The following is an 18,503-nucleotide window of genomic DNA, read 5'->3' as shown; positions in this document are numbered from 1 at the left end:
CAGTAATTGCAAATACATAAATACATACATATACCCCAAATATGACAGCCACCTTTAATTTGATGGATAATTGTGATTATTTCCTGAGTAAATTCTCGCGATGGGTCGTTCTCAACACCTCGTGTTACAGATTCCATGTGCTCAAACACTGGATGAAAGTTTTCATTTTTCCTGCCAACAGCAACCAGATCATGTGACATCTGTCTGTCTGTAGTATGACTAGAAGCAGCCCTAAAATAAACATTTGGAGATATTTTAAAAGAATACTTGGCAATTTCCAACAAAGAAGTAGAACAAAAAAAATCAAGAAGTTTGTTTTAAAAATAAGAGCCAGGTGCAACTGATTTTTTTTTTTTAATTAAAAAAACAAACCAACCAAACTATAAACTGCAAGATTAATAGCTCTAATTGTACTTTGGGAATCCTTGTTGCAGTGATGTGTGATACAAAATTTCTAAGTTTTAAACTTAATATATCTGTCAAGTAAGATAGATATATGAAGATCTGTATCCTTTTCACTGTAGTTCTGGGAGGGAGTTATGTGTCTGTTATAAAAAACAAAATTTTCAACAGTACACAAATGCTAAAATCTCTGCATCTTTGAAAACTGTATCACTTGCAATTAATGAAACATCTTCTCAGTAACAGCATGTGAACTTAGGAATGTGTGTAGCATCTTTTTGTCAGGTTTTACTCATTCTAAACAGATGCATAAATCAAATTGTTGCATTGCTTTGTAAGAACTGTTTTCACAAGGAAGCTGGCATTAAAATTTCTGCTGTTCTTGGTGCAGTAAAAGTACTTCTCATTTGGAAACAAGTTGAAAACTCAAATATTCCACATAATGCTTTTTGGACAAAGACTTTACTGTCCATTCTGCAAATTGATAATGCACCTGCTTACCGTGTATTTCAAAAGTAAGAGAGTAGAATTTCATATAAAAATTGCACCAGAACCAGCCTCCAGTCCCAGGAGTCTGTCTTCAGTAAATGCCTTTCAGTGAATCCAAACAATCTCAGTTTAGGTATTTGTTACAGATGATTTGAATTGCCTAACTTCTCCCAAAGCTTATAAAGAATGTATTCTTCTCAGCTCAGCCATTTTAAGTCATGTGTTTGTTAAATGCCTGAAGTAGGCAGCATGAATACTCTCAGTCATCAGCTTCTCCAAAATTAGCCATTTAGTCTCTGCTAATGTCTTTGTTGTTGCAAAGGCAAACCTGCACATCAAGTAAGCTGTTGTCAATATAGTAGTTTCTTCAGTCTGTAAATAATTATTACATGCATTGTGCATGACTTTCAAGAATGGCAGCAAGAGACTACTATATGTAGGAATCATCCCACAGGTTTCCAAAAAGAAGCAGCAAGAATTAGCTTTCTTCCTTGCATTACCATTTAGGAAGAAAGAATTGTTCCCTTCCCTCAGTCTTTCATATTAACCCCTTACAAGGGGACAGTAACTCGTCTTTTCAACTCTTCAATGTATTACACGTTTTCTGAAATACTGGAAAAAAAAAACTGGCATAGATGTTTTACTTGAGAGAAAAAGTAAAATACCTTTTAAATGAAGACTGAACAGCTTCCAAAAGAGATTACTGCCATTACCCTCACCTCAAACAGGTAGTCAATTAACCAGAAAAGCCTGCAAGCATCTATACGAACCAAGCTGCTTAGTCTTTACAATGTATTCTTCATTTAGGCTTCCATATTACCCCTTTTTTCCAACTGAGTTGACAACAGGAACGCTAAAGGCAACCAGGAGTACTACGCACAAGATAGAAGCATACTCCATTACTTTTTCAGTTGTGAGGCTCCAAAAGATTGTTACATCATTTGCTGCAGTATTAAATAATATAACCCAGGGATTTAATTTTTTGACAGCTTTATTGGACTTGATCTTAAACATCTGTATGTGTACCTGAGATATACGCAATTTAAAGGTTAGCTAGTTTTCAAAAGAAATGAGGTACTCCTCGGGAAGTCAAAAAAGTCATTATATTCCAGAACAAAGAACAGGATTCAACTTTTCTGATTTGAACTATTCTGTTTTGAACAAACTTAACACATTTACTCATGATAAGCAACTTAGTTTACAGTTTGTACTGCTCTTATCTGCTCTGTTCTTTCCACTTGCTACTAGTCTCCCATGAGATTAACTAAGCTTCTTTTGGGTGATTCTTTTTTGGTTGGTTGTTTTTTGTAAACAGCAACAGGCAGTGAGTTTCCAGCCTGAACAAGTTAATGCTTTAAACAAAGTAAAATTTAAAAAAGGTACAACCTTAGTTTGTCCTTGTTACTTCCTAAGAAAACATTGTTTTCCTCTGATATTCATAAACTGTAAGCAGATTGGAATAAGGAACAGGTGAGGGGAAACAAATACCTGTACCTGTTCACCGTTTTCTTCATATCCACTTTGATTGTGAGATGTTCCCTCCTACAGTTGGCATCTGACATTTTCACATCTGAAACAGTATGACTTGAATCATGCTGGCTACTGGAACAATCTCCTTTTCTCCTGAGTTCCCCTTCTTTCCTTACTCTTTCCTTCTGCTTGTTTTTAAAGGGTCTCAGATCAGCATCCATTTTAGAAGAGTTAACGCAAGCATTGCAGCCCTTCTTTGAACTATATTTAGCGGGGACTTCAACGTGCCCTTCTTCAGTCTGTCTCGCTCTTCCACCACTAAAGTAATCTAACTTTTTGCTATTCCAGGCACCCTTAGAAGATCCGTATTTCTGATCTTCCTGCTTCGCATACTTCTGAGCTCTATCTGTAAAAGACTTTTCCCCATCCAGGTGCCTGCGCCGTTTGTGATTGTATTCATAGGCTATCTTGGTGACAGATCCCTCTGAGTACTCCCTTTCAGTCGATCGGTGAGACTGGGCACCCAGATTTCTTTGATCCTCCTTTTCTTGGTAGGGTGGAAAAGAACGCTCTTGCTTCCACTTGGAATTTCTTGCTACTTCTCCACCGTCATACCTCTCCATTTCTTTAGCCCTTTTAGACGTGTGCCCATATTCTCTGTAATCGTGATCTTCAGGATACCTGTGTTGACATAAAGCAATTTACACTTGCACTAGAGAAGAAAGCGAGAACTTATATGTGAAGAATGTTGGACAGCAGAATGCGTGGCAAGTTAACCCATAATCCCTCACGCCAAGGTACGGATGTGCAGGGGCTCCTAAGAGGGAAATATTATCCTTTCATACTCTAGCCATCAATATGATTTACTTAAAAGACAAATACTTCACTATTACCAGTCGCCCATAATTAAACTACAAAGTGGTAAACGTGTTTCAAGGTGGTTATCTTCAACTATAATGAAAACAGACTTTCACTTGAGGCTTTACACCACAATACCCAGGTTTTAATTATTTTATTCCTATACCTCTTCTGTAAAGAGCTCCTTGACGTAAATTCATCAGAAACTCTTCTGGGTGACTGACCATACTTCTCTTCGTGTAATCTCTGGTGCCTCAAGTCATCTTCATGCCATTTTCTTTCAAATTTACATGAAGCCCCTAACGGTCTGTGAAAAGGTTTAATTCCTTTTTCATTTCCAGTGACTTTGTAGTGTTCAAACGTGTATCTTTCTTCCATTTTGTAGTGGTAAAACGACCGATTGTGCTCTTTATATGGTATTTCTGAGTATTTTGGTGGTAACTGACATCTCCTGTTGCCTTCAGTTCTTTCCGATGAATGTGTTCTGTAGGGCTTATGACTGTAAGCATCTTCCATGGGAATTCTTTTCAGATTTGGTGAAGGTGATCTACGTTCATACATTCTCTGGTGGTTATTTCCATGAGGCGCAAACCTGCAATTGCTTTGTCCATATTTTTCATCATCTGTTCTCCAAGTCATAGGTTTCTTTAGGTCCTTACGAAAGCTTTTATATTCACAGTCGTAACTAACATGAGCGTGCCTTTGCCTGTGGTGCTCTGGACTCCTAAATGCTGGAGATAAGGACCTAAGGCAAAAATGAAATTCACTTTGAGTAGTCCCATAAAACTGAATCAACCTCTTAAGAGCATCTATTCCCTAAAGAAACCCAGTTTTGATCAACTGGGAAGAAAAATTTAGAACCAGTCAAGATATTCAGTGTCACTTGTCTAGCTAGAGTACCAAACTTGCTTTCAACTCTACTGAAAGTGTTCACAGGAAAAATACCCACTCAAAATACTGGTAAGTCAGTCATTTTCCTCTTATAGCATTTTTTGGTTTTTTTTTTTTAAGCTAAAAGTAATTCAATGTATATAAAGTCTCCACTACACAGAAAACAGCTGTTACACATTTTCACACTTGTCAAGCATTCCCTATCTTTTTCAGGACGAAGAAGAAAAAAAATGCTAAGAAAAAAAACCCACGAACAAAACACAAAATGTAAAAAAGGAAGAAAACCACAAGGTTTTCAGGTGTTCTTTGCATGCCAATATAAAATATATATATATATATGGACTGAAAACATAAGATATTTTACTGAAAATATCACACAGACTTTTTTCTTGAAAAAAAAAAAAGTCATTTGAGAAAGGCTGTTTTGGTCTTTTTATGCAAGTGCGTGTACATGCATATAGACATTTTATAGAATTATTGCAGCTGCTGCTCTTAAAATCTCAGTAGTACCCTTCTCAGCCTTGAATTGTGACCTACAGTTAGAAAAATGAAAGCAACTTGAGAGTTTTTTTAACCAAAATCCCATTAAAGAAAAGCAGCACAAGCCACTAGCAAGAAACAGAAAATAATCCCAGACCAGAACCAGACACAGCATTCACTGTATATTCTCAGAAAATAGCACTAGAAAGGAATTCAAGGAAGTTACTTCCTTTATGCATATATTGCAAATATAGTATGAGACATAATCGATTCCTCTGTTTCAGCAAACAAGTTCAGAATCAGACCCTAGATCTTCATAAAACTATGTAAGCTATAAAATTACCACCAGTACCTATACTGCCAGAATTTGACTGTTTTAGTTAGGGTTCCATTTTTATGAGAGCTCAGGCATTTCCCCCTGTTCTTCACTCAAAGGACATTCCCAATCATCAGTATAGTATGAAGCAGGTAGGATATCTCTAAAATTATGCTTGTTTTATTCAATAAACTTCCTTGATCATCCAAGACCAAGAGGCAAAACATAAGCAAGCTACAGACATCAGGTAGAGTTGGAATAAAAGTAAGTTTTATTGGCTCAGTACTTGGTGTTTGGTATTTCAGGCAATTTCAGTTCCCAAAAACATTCAAGCCTGACAAGGTTCTTAGCAAGAACAAAAGCTTAATCTTTCCCATTTTAAAAAAGTTAGTAACAAAATTATGATGAGGAAGAAACATTACAGAAACTAAGTTTGAGAAACAAATTAGGATTCTTTAAAATGCATCTTTGGCAAAAGAAAGTACATCCATTAACTGCAATGCTTGAAGACTTCATTCAGTCTTTCTTCAGAACTACATTTCAGAACACACAGAATTACAGATAAAGCATTTACCTTTGCTTCCATCGTGGTGATCTTGATCTAGATCTTGTCATCTTCTCTCATGTGTTTATATGAAGTTCTTGAAGCTGTAAAAATGATACAGTTCACTGGTATGATAAAAGAATTCACTACAGTTTGCAACAGGGGCACATTTTTAACCAGGACAGCATTAGATGCATTAAAGTTGAAGTGTGGCATATTTTCTAAACAAGTTCTATTTTCACTACTAGTTCTCATCTTAAAGCAAGTAACTTTTATCCTAATTGCTGATCTTAGAATTTTCATTGTAAAGGATATAAATATCTGGCTATTCCTCATCTCTCTCTCTCTCCCCCCATCCTATAATTTAATTCTGTTTTAAGCTATTAAGCTCAAGAAACATGCAGAAATATAAAAATACTGTAAATATGAGGAGACACTGAATGCTATAGATGACAGAGAGGGGACAGTGAGGTAGTTTTAAAATGAAGTTTACAAGTACTTGTTTTCATTGTATCATTTCATATGCTATGCTTCACATTTGTAATAAACACGCCAACATTTTTACATCATTACAAACCTCCTGTAAGCTTTTACTGCTCCATCCAAAGTAAACATTTGTATTGCCACATTTCGTCCAAATGAAACTATCTACAAAAGATACATTTCTGTACTTTGCTTGCTAATAACCCACTACCTAGACAGATTGCTCTTGAATCCTGGAATCAGTTCTGGGCATCCCTTCTCATAAAAAGAGACAGAAGCCTCAGAAAGAGATTTATGAAATCTATCTTTCTTGGTGCTCTTCAAGAAAAGGTACTGAACGCTTGGAAAACAAGTAAAGAGAGGACATAAGGACATACAAGCTCACCAGTAACGTGACTGGTAAATAAGAATGGAACAGTTATTCATTATTTAGCAAACACAAGGAGTAAAACGGAGTAAAATTATCAGGTAACTGGTTAGAAGTAGGAATTTGAACTACATACCCAACCTACAGCTCCTAATTACCAGAAGTAAAACCATGCTGTAAAAGCCAGAAACATAAATAGAGGCAAAAAGAGAACTATCAACAGCCCTGAAATTAATGAACAACCAGCCACTTGAAACTGGAAACTAGAAGAACATGTACAGGTCAGTGTTCTTTTATACGTGCTCTGGTATTTACCATACAAACTTGTTCCCAGGCCCACACAAAGACAGAAAACTGCTCCAGAAAACCCACCTATAGACTTTTTGATACTTCAAGGCACTCAGATCTGTATTTTGTAATTAAACCTTTTACCCAGTCAACTGAAATTGAAAGGAAAGAAGGGGGGAAAAAAAAACAGAACCAAAAAAAAGCCAAACCAGCAAGCTTTAAGACTCACAAAAAATATGCAGGGCCATGCCTACACACATGTTCTCCCTAGTCCCACATCATACTACTTGGTCAGACATTACCCCTTGCTATATCTTGTTTTTGTATGATTCTATCATGGATAAAACAGCACTATCTGTGAGAACATACAGCATGCATCTAACAGCGATGACCACAGATGGATGGTAGGTAAACCACGTATATAATCTGCTACATTTCAGTATAATCTGCCACATTTCAGGCTAATACCAGAATTCCTAGTCATTAAGTTGGATTGTAATCTAACGGAACTATTATTTGCCAGACGTAGTAACAGCACAATTCTACATCTCAGAAGTTGCACATTCTATGAGAGTATCTGCTCTGCAATGAGACTATGAGGCAAGACATAAAGCTTCAAGAACTGTTGTTAGTGACAGTGAAGCAAGAAAGAAGTACCCCGAGATGGCACACAGAATTTGTTCCTTGAGCTTTCAGGCACAAAGCTAAGCATTATCTCCTAGATCTCAAAGACATGCATCTGATGACTGCATGGCTTCAATTTAGGCCCTTTGTTCACTCAAAGATTCTACTGGCCAAAGTTAAATAAGGTACTCTAACACCAGTACTCACTGTAAGTATTTTTCAGAAATAAATGATGGTGTGGCTGCAATTATTTCCTACATCTCACAAGTAAGGACGCACCCTATCAAACCAAACTGTATGTCAAGAAACATGAGAAAACTGCTCCTGCAAACATCTCAAGAGATGAATATACCACAAGCTCTGAAGATTCATTACTACTCTCTTCTTATAAGCTTTAAGTGACTGCTTCACATGCCATTCAAATTCTTGTTTTCTATCCTCCCTTCAGTTCTGAACTTTATCTTTTACCTATTTTAAAAATAAAAAAAAACTAAAAACACAGAGTACCATTAAACCCCAGCAAAATCACCATTTAGATCCTGATGCAATGCCACACAGCAACCAAGTTAGAATCTGATCTTCCATACCCAAACATTACTTATTCCTTCCAGACCAGCTAAACAATTGCACTAAAAGCACGAGAAGGAATGTGATGGTATTTTCAAGACCTCCCCTTAGGATAAACAGGATTACTGTCACTTCCACTCGCTAGTGAAAAGAAAGCATTCACTTGTTTTAATGCACCTCCTAAAAAGTGACCCAGAACTAAGACATTCACTCACAGCCAATTTAAAGATGCAACACATAGCATACGAAGGCAGGACACACTCAATGTCAAACAAAATTCCTACTATAACCAGAGTCGTGAATTCATCTATACAGAATTTCTAAGCATGTTGCTAAACTCAGGTTTAAATCCTCTATCTCAGATCAGCAATACAGTCCCAAATAAAAAGAAAGCCTGCCATAAGGAACTAAGCAGCAAGTCTTTCTACTGCAGAACGATTTGAAATAAGCAGAGGCCCTGCAGTTCCCAAGCGAGCCATCCAGATGCCTCCTAAAGATCAGCTCATCTTGAGTACCAGAGACACCAGGACCTGCTGTACTCTGGATTCTGCATTTCACCAACTTCTCTCATTGTACTTTATATGACACTGCCACTACTGAAGAGTGCAAAAATGTTTGTGACTAAGAAGTAGTATTACTAGGTTCACAGTGCTCCTCGCATTCACTGCATTACAACAATAAATGACTCATTGCAGGGGTTATCAATATCTCTGTTTAGGCAGTTCTTAAGCTACTAATGGGAAATCTCACCTTTTATTTTCTTTGCCTTGACTTTTGGAATGGGAATCAGGCAATGTCTCTCTATGGAGAAACTGCCTTTAGCCTGCTTCCAGCTCTCCTATGATTCCACACTTTGGAAATCAGAGCTTTCTTGAAGTTTCTAGTAACGACCTGAAAGATGTATCTTGAGAAGGAGTAATTTGGGAATGACCAGAAATTGTTTGGGGCACACCAACGAGAATACACATTTTTTCAGTAAGACCACTGACTTTTAAGAACTTGTTTTTCTGAATTAAATTAGCCTCCAACCTCTTTGATTTTCTCCAGCAAGAAACACACACACAAACACACGAGGGACTACAACCATCCAGCTGAATGGAACCAGAGTTCTTGCTAATGTAAATAGTCCCAACATCAGTGGGCCCCAAACAGCTAAAATCTAACAGATAGGACACAGATGGAGTAGAAGTTAACTCTTAGTGAACAGACCATAAATCATCTACTGCTTTGTGTGTCTTTCTGGGGTACTTTCCATTATCCACAATACTGATGGTAGGAGAAATCCTAAGCTGTAAACTAAGGAGAATTTCAGACAAGTTAAGTGTTTGCCACTTAAATTGTCATTTCCCCTGTGGTGAAGGGAGGCATTTCTTATCCCACTGTAAGGACTGCCAGACTGTCACTGCAACTGCCTCCCAAACATCACACAAGAGGAAAGGCTAAGCAAGTATTTCACAAGTTGGGTCACACTGCAGTCACAAAGACAGATGTTGACCCTCACTGAAAAAGCCACCTGGTTCACTTTTCTTCCACTATCCTCTAAAAGAAAATGAGCAGCTGCAAGCTTTTCACATGGCTCTCTTGTAGGCTGGGATCAACAAGGAACTGCAAGGGACATGCCAGAGCATGCCATGTAGTGCTCTAGGGCCTATCAAGAAAGAGAAACCAGAAACTGATTGTCAGCACCACCACAGCCTATTGTCAGACAGGAACACAATCAAATCCTCAGCTGCAATCCAGACAATTTAAAGACTTTAAAACAACAGAGAAGGCTGTTTACCCTCAAACAAGAAGCACAGGACTGGCAACTTTTCTAACAGATAAGTTAAAATAGCTAAGTCAAAGCCTGTCATGTGTGTGTCCCCAGCTATTGACTGAGTAGGACATAAACCTTGCTTGCACTTCAAGGGACACACAAGTTCCCGTGACACAGCCACTCAGAAAGGAGTCTCAAACATGGAGCTGAACCATGACATACAACCCCGCTTCCTGAAGCAAGATTCTGCTTAACAAAGCTGGCAGGTATACACAAATCTTGCCTCCAACAGAAAATGTCTCAGAAAGAGCGTAAGAACAGACCCACATCTTCCAGCAAACCAACTAGAGACTTTCTGAACTGCTGCGAGACTTCACATGACCTTTAGCTTAGTGCTTCCCAGACTGGCTTGGACACTATCATCACAAGCAGAGGCTGCCAACACTGTGCTGGGTCACATCAGCACTGATTTGCCCCTCATTTTTCTATTCAACACCTTCAACCTCCAAACCCCAGCTCCCAGTTTGCACTCTGATGCATGGCTACAAGCCCTGCTGGAGCTAAAAGCAGGATGCCATGAATTGGGCCTGAACCATCTTGCCTCACACTCCTCACTTCAGACCTTCTTCTGCATCTAGAGATGGCAACGTGGTGACACAGCAACACGTACCTCCTGGAAGGGGCAGAAAGGGCTCCAACTGACTGATGGCTGTCAGACAGGCATCCAGCATTGACTGACGGCTCTGCCAGCCCTAACTGTAACTCCTGACACACTCCCTCTGGGCAGCACACGTGACAGCTTTGCAAGCTACGAGCTAGAGCAGCTACCGAATTCAAGGACACACACACTGTTGAGGCAATCGAACTCAGCTGAGGGATTTCTAAACTGTTTCTTTTTACAGGCAACGAAGAGATAACAAATCTATGCAAAAGACTGTGGAGAATGACTCAAGCATAGTCTGCTGAAAAAAGGGAGGGGTCCTGCAAGGCTGGATGAGGCACAGGACCAGCAGCCATGCTATGGTCAAACTGCCCCTTGCTGTGAAGGTCAAGTGAGGCTGTAGCAACACTTCTGTCACTCCACTCAACTCCAGCCATCTCTACCCACTTTATCTATGCCCACCACTCATGTCAAGGGCCTAAGCTATAACCAGAAGTTGTCAAGGAAAGGAGAATGTAGTACCTTTGGCAAAAACACAGAGCCCATAGAATCGAGTGAAGATTAACATATAAAACAATCCCTCACATTTTTGGGAATTGAAAACAAGGTCTTAAGGCCAAAGGAAGTTCCTCCGCTTCTCTGCAAGATCATATGTTCTTCATGACCCTGCCCATATCTTAGTTTGCATACTTTACAAACAGTTCGTTCCCCATTGCTTATCATGGAGAACAACATGTATAAAGCATATAAAATCAGGACACTGGAAGACAGCTTTTGGATCTCCCCTCAGCTGGCCTGAGACTTCCCCAGTACGAATGCTCCCACCCCACACCTCGCTGCCCTTCAGTATCCACCTCACAACAGATGCATTGACAAGATGGGCTGTATAACCCCTCCTACCCTAACTTACTTTGCCCAGAATTTGTGCAACCTTACACATCCCAATTTACTCTTACCTACCCCAATATAGGCTTCCCCAGCTCAAATACTGATTAGTCACAGGCTAACACATTGGTTGCTTAGAATACATGTGATTGTAGATCATATCTGCAACAGCTTGCTCAGAATACGTTTAATAAATTGTTTTGGTGCACCCAATCTGTGTCAGCAGAGCATGACGTAGTCACTGTCTTCTTACTGGGCAAAACATACCAGGGAACAGGGTGGGACAAAGACCTAGATTTGAAATTCATCTGCAGTTTCCTCACTGCTCTCATATCTGATGAGTGCTCTTGTGAAATTACAGAAACATCCTCCTGGGCTTTTGTTCTTCTCAAAGGATCTTTCACATGTCCAAGGTTATGGCTTGACTTATCTTAGCACCATTTTACCTTAACCAAATTTCCTTAGCCAGTCCATACCACCCTCAAAAGCACCCGTGGCAAAGTGGCTCAGAGAAAGGAGTCCAGAGATAGCAGGAACCAGCACCATCAGTCAGCAGTCACACCAAGCACGTTGCACTGCCAAGCCACAACCCCTGCAAAGCCCACTCAGATCCCTCATCCTGCCAGCTCCCCTCCCAGCTATCACGGCTCCAGCCTCCCATGAACTCAATCACTGCAGCTTTGAAATATTTTTCTTCTCTCTCTTCAGCTTTTATCCCACTACAATGATAATGAAGGGTCTGGAGGGCAAAGTGTATGTGAGGAGCGGCTGAGGCCCCTGTGTTTGCTCAGCACAGAGCAGAGGAGCTGAGGGGAGGCCTGATGGCGGCTGCAGCTCCTCACAGGGAGCGGAGGGGCAGCGCTGAGCTCTGCTCTGTGTGACAGCGACAGGGCCCGAGGGAACGGCATGGAGCTGTGTCAGGGGAGGGCAGCTGGGGCTCAGGGAAAGGGGCTGCACCACAGGGTGGTGGGCATGGAACGCGATGCACAGGGCTGTGGGCACGGCCCCGAGTGCTGGAGTTCAAAGCTCTCAGATATTGGGTTCGATTCTGAGTGGTGCTGTGTGGAGCCAGGGGTTGGACTCCATGATCTTTATAGACCTCTTTCAACTTGGAATGTTCTATGAGTCCCCTTACACTCACAGCAGGATGAAGGCCTACCACAGGAAGTACAGTCCTACCTTTAGTATATACTTCTTACTGATGCACTTGTTTAGTGTATGTAATTCCTTGAGGTACCCAGAAAGTACTTCCTTGCCCCCGTGCGTTTGCACAAGAGAGTAAAAATACCTGAGCTGATCTACTGAGGCATGTAACTTAAACTCAACATGCTCTCATTTAAAACTAACCCATTCAATGGCATGAATTAGCAGGCAATGCCTTACCTTTGTAGAAAAACATTACAATGTGAACTTGGAAAAGACTGACCAGAGCAAGCCTGTGTCACATACTAAATTACTTATGTCAGTCTCAAAAGAATCAGGGTCAGCAGGTCATAATAGGTAACTGTCCTCTTCTACTTTGCTCTCACGGGACCCTACCCAGGAGTACCGTGTTCAGCTCTGTGGTCCCAGTACTAGGAGAACGAGGAGCTCTTGGAGCAGGTCCAGAGAAGCATTGCTCCTAAGGAGACAAGCTGAGCTTATACAGCCTGGAAAAGAGAAATCTCTGGGGAGACTTCATTGCATCCTTTCAGTACCTAGAGGGGCCTACAGGAAAAATGGGGAGCGACTCTCCACCAGGGAGCGCAGTGATAGGATAAAGGATGATAGCTTTAAAATAAAAGGAAGCAAGTTTAGATTAGATGTGACAAGGAAATTCCTTATTCAGAAGGTGGTGAGGTGCTGGCACAGCTGCCCAGAGAAGCTGTGGTGTTCCATCCCTGGAGGTGCTCAAGGCCAGGTTGGATGGAGCCCTGGACAGCCTGAGCTGGTGGGGGGCAGCCCTGCCCACTGCAAGCAGCTGGAACATATTGACTAGCCTTTTCTATAACACACTGAATGAAATGTCTTTAACATAAATCTACTGCAGAGCCTTAAATTTCACCGTAATATCCCCTGCCAGTTCTCCCTACTGAGTCCTAAGGAGATGTCAGAAGCATGTTAAAAATTAATGCCTTCATTGTCTTAAATTTAAGCCTAAGAAAAACAAAACAGAAAAACCACACAACTTCCTGCCTACTGAATGCCATCCACAGGTCTCAACTGTAGTAACAGAGATGTCTGCCATTTAATCTTAAGTCACAAAAGCAGAAAGTGAAAGAAATGCCTTATTTACTCAGAAGTCTCATAGAATCAGCAACATCACACACAGGTGCTGCTGCCAAGAACCTGGACAACCAAAGCTGTGCTCACCAGCGAGACCAGCCCTTCTGGAAGGCTCCCAGGATGTTTCCTCCTTCCCTGCAGAGCCCGCTTCCACTAAGGACAGAAAGAGAACCCAGCCTGTGTTGCCTCCTGACAGGTGAACGCCCACAAGGCCCATCTCATTACACCATAGATAGAGGGAAAGCTGGTGCGAGCACTCCTACAAAATTACAAAAGCCCTGGCAGAAATACCAGTTATTTTGCTAGCGGCAGATGTGGAGGAGTGGAATACACGGACACTTGCTAAGACAGCTGTTTATCAGTATAACAGGGCGTGCCACTAAGGGAGGTTAATTAATTCAGCTCACCTCATCAACACCAATATTAAATTAATACCTAAAAAAATCCTAGCAGTCCTACAGATGAAAAAGATGAAAACAAGGGAGAAAAATCTTAGTCATCACATCCTCCATCCCCCTGTGCCCGGCCCCAGGTCTCAGACTACCACAGCCCAGCTTCTATCACCTTTCACACCGCTGCCCTCCTCCGCTCCCCCCCCCCCCCCCATGCGCTCCCTGGAGCCTCTCACACTTGGCCAAACTTTGATGACAGGCTCCGTCTGTCCTCAAGGCCACAAACGCACGAGATAAGCAGGTAAGGAGAATCTCCCTGCAATCCGAGCAGCCTTTGTTTTAAACCCTCGGGGACCTAAGCTACATTTAGAAGTGACTCAGGACAGCGGTGAGCAATGCGGACACCGTTACCGCCGCGGTTGCTCCCCTCCAACCTACCGGCGTGCCGCAGCTTCAGATGAGGACGAATAACCACGGAACGCAGCACGGCATCGGTCAGACCGGTATCGGTTCGCTTTCCTTCGGCCCAACTCGAGCTCCGGGGTGCAGGCGATGGGCCGGGGACGTTGCCGCGCATCACACGCGGTTATGCGGGCAAATGCGCGGCCGCGGAGGGGGGCGGGCACCGTGCGGGCCGCGCAGCCGCCAGCGCAGCGATGCCCGCTGACCTCTCGTCCCCTTCGCACCGCGCCGCCGCCACCTGACGGACGGACGCCAACGCTTCTCCCCCTCGCGGCCGCCCCGAGGCCGAGCCGTTCCGCGGAGCCGCCGCGGTTTTGTCAACCCCCCCCCCCCGGCGCGGGCCGGGCCCGGTAGCGGCACTGACACCGCACAGCGCCCGGCCCGGCCCTCGCCACCCCGCCGGGCCTGCCCAGGCCCCGCCGCACTCACCGCCCGCAGAGCCGCCTCCGGAGCCGCCGCCACCTCGGCCTCCTGCCGCCGCCTCCTCCGGCCGCCGCCGCTCCGCCCCGAGCAGGTGCCCGGCGAGGAAGCGGGGCGGGTCCCGGCGGCAGCGCCGGCCGCAGCTGCTCCCCACGGGCGCGGCGGAGAGAAAGGGCGGGCGGCCCGGAAGGGGAGGGACGGACGGGATGGGGCGGGCGGTGCTCCGCCTCGTCCTCCTCCCCCTCCTCCTCTCGTGGCCGCTCCGCTGATCGATTTGCCCTCGGGCACGGCTGTGCTGCCAGGAAGCTCACCGAGGCCTCGCAGGCCCCAGGCTCCGTGACAGAGTTCGTGGAGCCATATTGGCTCCTGTGCTGGGGCCGCACGACCGCGGGCTGACGAAGCCTGGATGCACAGGCATGGAGGTGTCACGGCCATGGCTTGCTTGTTGCTTATTGCAAGGCTTGATCCAGATGCATCCCATGCCTATAGAATCATAGAATTGCCCAGGTTGGAAAAGACCTGAATCACAGAATGGCCAGGGTTGGAAGGGACCTCAAGGATCATCAGTCTCCAACCCCCCTGCCAATGCAGCGCCACCAACCTCCACATTCAATACTGACTGGGACCAGGCTGCCCAGGGCCCCATCCAATCTGGCCTTGAACACTTCCAGGGATGGGGCATCCACAACCTCTCTGGGCAGCCTGTTCCAGCACCTCACCACTCTCTCTGTAAAAACTTCCCCCTGACATCCAACCCCTACATCACCCCTCCTTCAACTTAAAACCATTTCCTCTTGTTCTGCAGTTATCTACCCTTTCAAAGAGTTGATTCCCCTCCTGTTTATAGGCTCCCTTTAGGTACTGACCTTAAAGATTGTTGAGTCCCATCACAACCTAACCCTACTACCCTAACTTACAACCTTCACTTCTCTCTGCTTCTTGCAGTGCCCAAGTGCGTGTCCAGCTCTCTGCTTCTCCAGAGATGCAGTCGAGCCCAAGACAAGCACTCTCCTTCCTGGGCTGTCAGGATACACCCCTCATGTTGGTCACCAGCTGGACAAACAGGTTTGGTGTTGAAGGGAGTGCTTCTTCCAGGAGCCAAACGCATTGGTGCACACACTGGCATACAAGGAAGCCTTTCAAAATGGAATAACTTCTGTGATTGGAAAGCACAAAAATGGATTTAACACAGTGCGAAACAACATGTAAAACAAGAAAGTGACTTTATCTACTTTATGCTGTTCAGCATTTGAGGCTCTTGGTTGAAGGCTGTGAGTACCATTGAGATCAGGCACAGGCACACACATTAGTTGCATTCTAAGTACAGGGTTGATGCTGTTTTTTTTGTTTTCACACGAGCTCCAGGAAGATGAGTGATACCTGATACAGCCTCGTTACCAACGCATAGGCAGCTGACATCTGATCTGCTGCAGAGCTCGCCAAAACCAAGTCAGCTTGTCAACATTTTTAAAAATGAAACAAGGCCAGAGTCAGTACTCTGTGTTATGTCCTCCTGACATTTCTGATCCAGCTCAGCCAAGGTACGATGTTTAACGTCAAACCACAGCCCAGCAGTGTGAAGTTAGATGTTTGTCTTCCCTAGGTAAAGACACTACTTCCTCTCCATAAGCTCCTGATTAGATGTAGCTCAGAGAAGCGGTCCCAATTCCCTCATGTTCCCAGTGTGGACTGCTGACTTTCACAATCCATCAACTTTTGGCATCTGGCTGACATCTTCCTGCCAGCCCCTTACAGGGCCAGAACCTTTAGCAGACATCTTCACCTTGGCAGAATTACTGCTCTTGGGACTGAGGGATCCCTTCACAGCTTCAGTCCTTTATACACCCACTCAAACATAAGGATAGGGGATGACCTGCTGGAGAGGAGCTCTGTGGAGAAGAACCTGTGGGTCCTGGTGGACAACACGTTGGCCATGAGACAGAGGTGTGCCCTTGTGGCCAAGAAGGCCAACGGGGTCCTGGGATGCATTAAAAAGAGCGTGGCCAGCAGGTTGAGGGAGGTGATCCTCCCACCTGGTGAGGCCACATTTGGACTACTGAGTCTCCCCACTTAAAAAAGACAAGGATCTTCTAGGAGTCCAGAGGGCCACAAAGATGATTAAGAGCCTGGAGTATCTCCCGTATGAGGAAAGACTGAGTAACCTGGGACTGTTCAGCCTGGGGAAAAGAAGGCTGAGAGGGGATCTGACAAGTGTTTATAAATATCTAAAGGGAGGCATGAGAGGCAAATGGATAAGGCCTTCTTCTCAGTGGTGTGTAGCAATTAGACAAGGAGTAATGGCCCCAAACTTGAACACAGGAATCACAGAATCACTAAGGTTGGAAAAGACCTATAAGATCATCCAGTCCAACCATCCACCTATCGCCAATGGTTCTCGCTAAACCATATCCCTCACCACAACATCCAAACGTTCCTTGAACACCTCCAGGGTCGGTGACTCCACCACCTCCCTGGGCAGCCCATTCCAGTGCCTGACCACCCTTTCAGAGAAGTAGTATTTCCTAACATACAGCCTGAATCTTCCCTGGCGCAGCTTGAAGCCATTCCCTCTAGTCCTATCACCAGTTACATGAGAGAAGAGGCTGATTCCCAGCTCGCTACAACCTCCCTTCAGGTAGTTATAGAGAGCAATAAGGTCTCCCCTGAGCCTCCTCTTTTCCAGACTGAACAATCCCAGCTCCCTCAGCCGCTCCTCATAAGGCCTGTGCTCCAGACCCCTCACCAGCTTTGTTGCCCTTCTTTGAACACACTCCAGGGCCTCAACGTCTTTCTTGCAGTGAGGGGCCCAGAACTGGGCCCAGAACTCCAGGTGCGGCCTCACCAGAGCTGAGTACAGGGGAACAATTACTTCCCTACTCCTGCTGGTCACACTACTTCTGATACAAGCCAGGATGCCATTGGCCTTCTTGGCCACCCAGGCACACTGCTGGCGCGTGTTTAGCCGAGCGTCAACCAACACCCCCAGGTCCATTTCCTCTACACAGTCTTCTAGCCACTCTGCCCCAAGCCTGTAGCGTTGCTTGGGGTTGCTGTGGCCAAAGTGTAGGACCCGGCATTTGGTCTTATTAAACTTCATCTCATTGGCTTCAGCCCAGCTATCCAGCCTGTCCAGATCCCTCTGTAGGGCCTCGCTACCCCCAGGCAGATTGACACTTCCAGCCAAGGAAGTTCCATATTAACATGTGGAAGAACTTCTTTACAGTAAGAATGATGAAGCACTGGAACAGGGTGCACAGAGGGGCTGTGGAGTTTCCTTCTATTGAAATATTCAAGACCTGTCTGGACACCTACCTGCTTAGGAGGGGAATGGACTCAATCTCTTGAGGTCCCTTCCAACCCTTGTGATTCTGTGCAAACCACATGCGATTCTCATACAAAGTAATTTCCTGTATCTTCACCAAAAAAGCTTGGAAGATCTCATGTGAAAAGCATATAGAACTGTTTTTAAAACTAGGAGCCTTCCCAATTAAAAGGGATTGCAGAAGACTTACTGAACCATTTGATATAGAAGTATAGTCACAAGCCGCAAAAACCAACGCCTCCTGCTTCTTTGCCTATTGGTACTGTTGTTAATAGGAGCTCAGGATGGGTCTTAGAATCCTAGAACATAGAACATCCCCAGCTGGAAGGGACCCATGAGGATCGTGGAGTCCAACCCCTGGCTCCACACAGCACCACCCAAAATCAAACCCAACTCTGAGAGTTTAGAACTCCAGCACTCGGGGCCGTGCCCACAGCCCTGTGCATCGCGTTCCATGCCCACCGCCCTGTGGTGCAGCCCCTTTCCCTGAGCCCCAGCTGCCCTCCCCTGACACAGCTCCATGCCGTTCCCTCGGGCCCTGTCGCTGTCACACAGAGCAGA

General features: G+C 44.3%; 1 protein-coding gene across 6 annotated transcripts in view; it reads right to left on the bottom strand.

The window, feature by feature from the left end:
- BCLAF3 (BCLAF1 and THRAP3 family member 3) overlaps positions 1 to 14,812 on the bottom strand; it is a 31,607-nt gene extending 16,795 nt beyond the window's left edge. The window contains exons 1-5 of one of the 6 annotated variants that reach the window (XM_031599331.2): positions 14,630 to 14,812; positions 5,481 to 5,554; positions 3,386 to 3,964; positions 2,380 to 3,042; positions 53 to 231 (exon numbers count right to left, since the gene is read on the bottom strand). In XM_031599331.2, coding sequence (XP_031455191.2) covers positions 53 to 231; positions 2,380 to 3,042; positions 3,386 to 3,964; positions 5,481 to 5,521 — 1,462 coding nt within the window. In that variant the 5' untranslated portion in view covers positions 5,522 to 5,554; positions 14,630 to 14,812. Of the gene's footprint in view, positions 1 to 52; positions 232 to 2,379; positions 3,043 to 3,385; positions 3,965 to 5,480; positions 5,555 to 14,176; positions 14,540 to 14,629 lie in introns of those variants that run through there. The other 5 variants (XM_031599334.2, XM_031599330.2, XM_090124736.1 and 2 more) reach the window with 5 other exon arrangements.
- Positions 14,813 to 18,503: the final 3,691 nt, after the last annotated feature.

The sequence above is a fragment of the Phasianus colchicus genome, chromosome 1 (assembly GCF_987193195.1).
Source record: "Phasianus colchicus chromosome 1, bPhaCol1.hap1.1, whole genome shotgun sequence".
Lineage (NCBI taxonomy): Eukaryota > Metazoa > Chordata > Aves > Galliformes > Phasianidae > Phasianus > Phasianus colchicus.
This window is presented reverse-complemented; position numbering and strand designations above follow the sequence as displayed.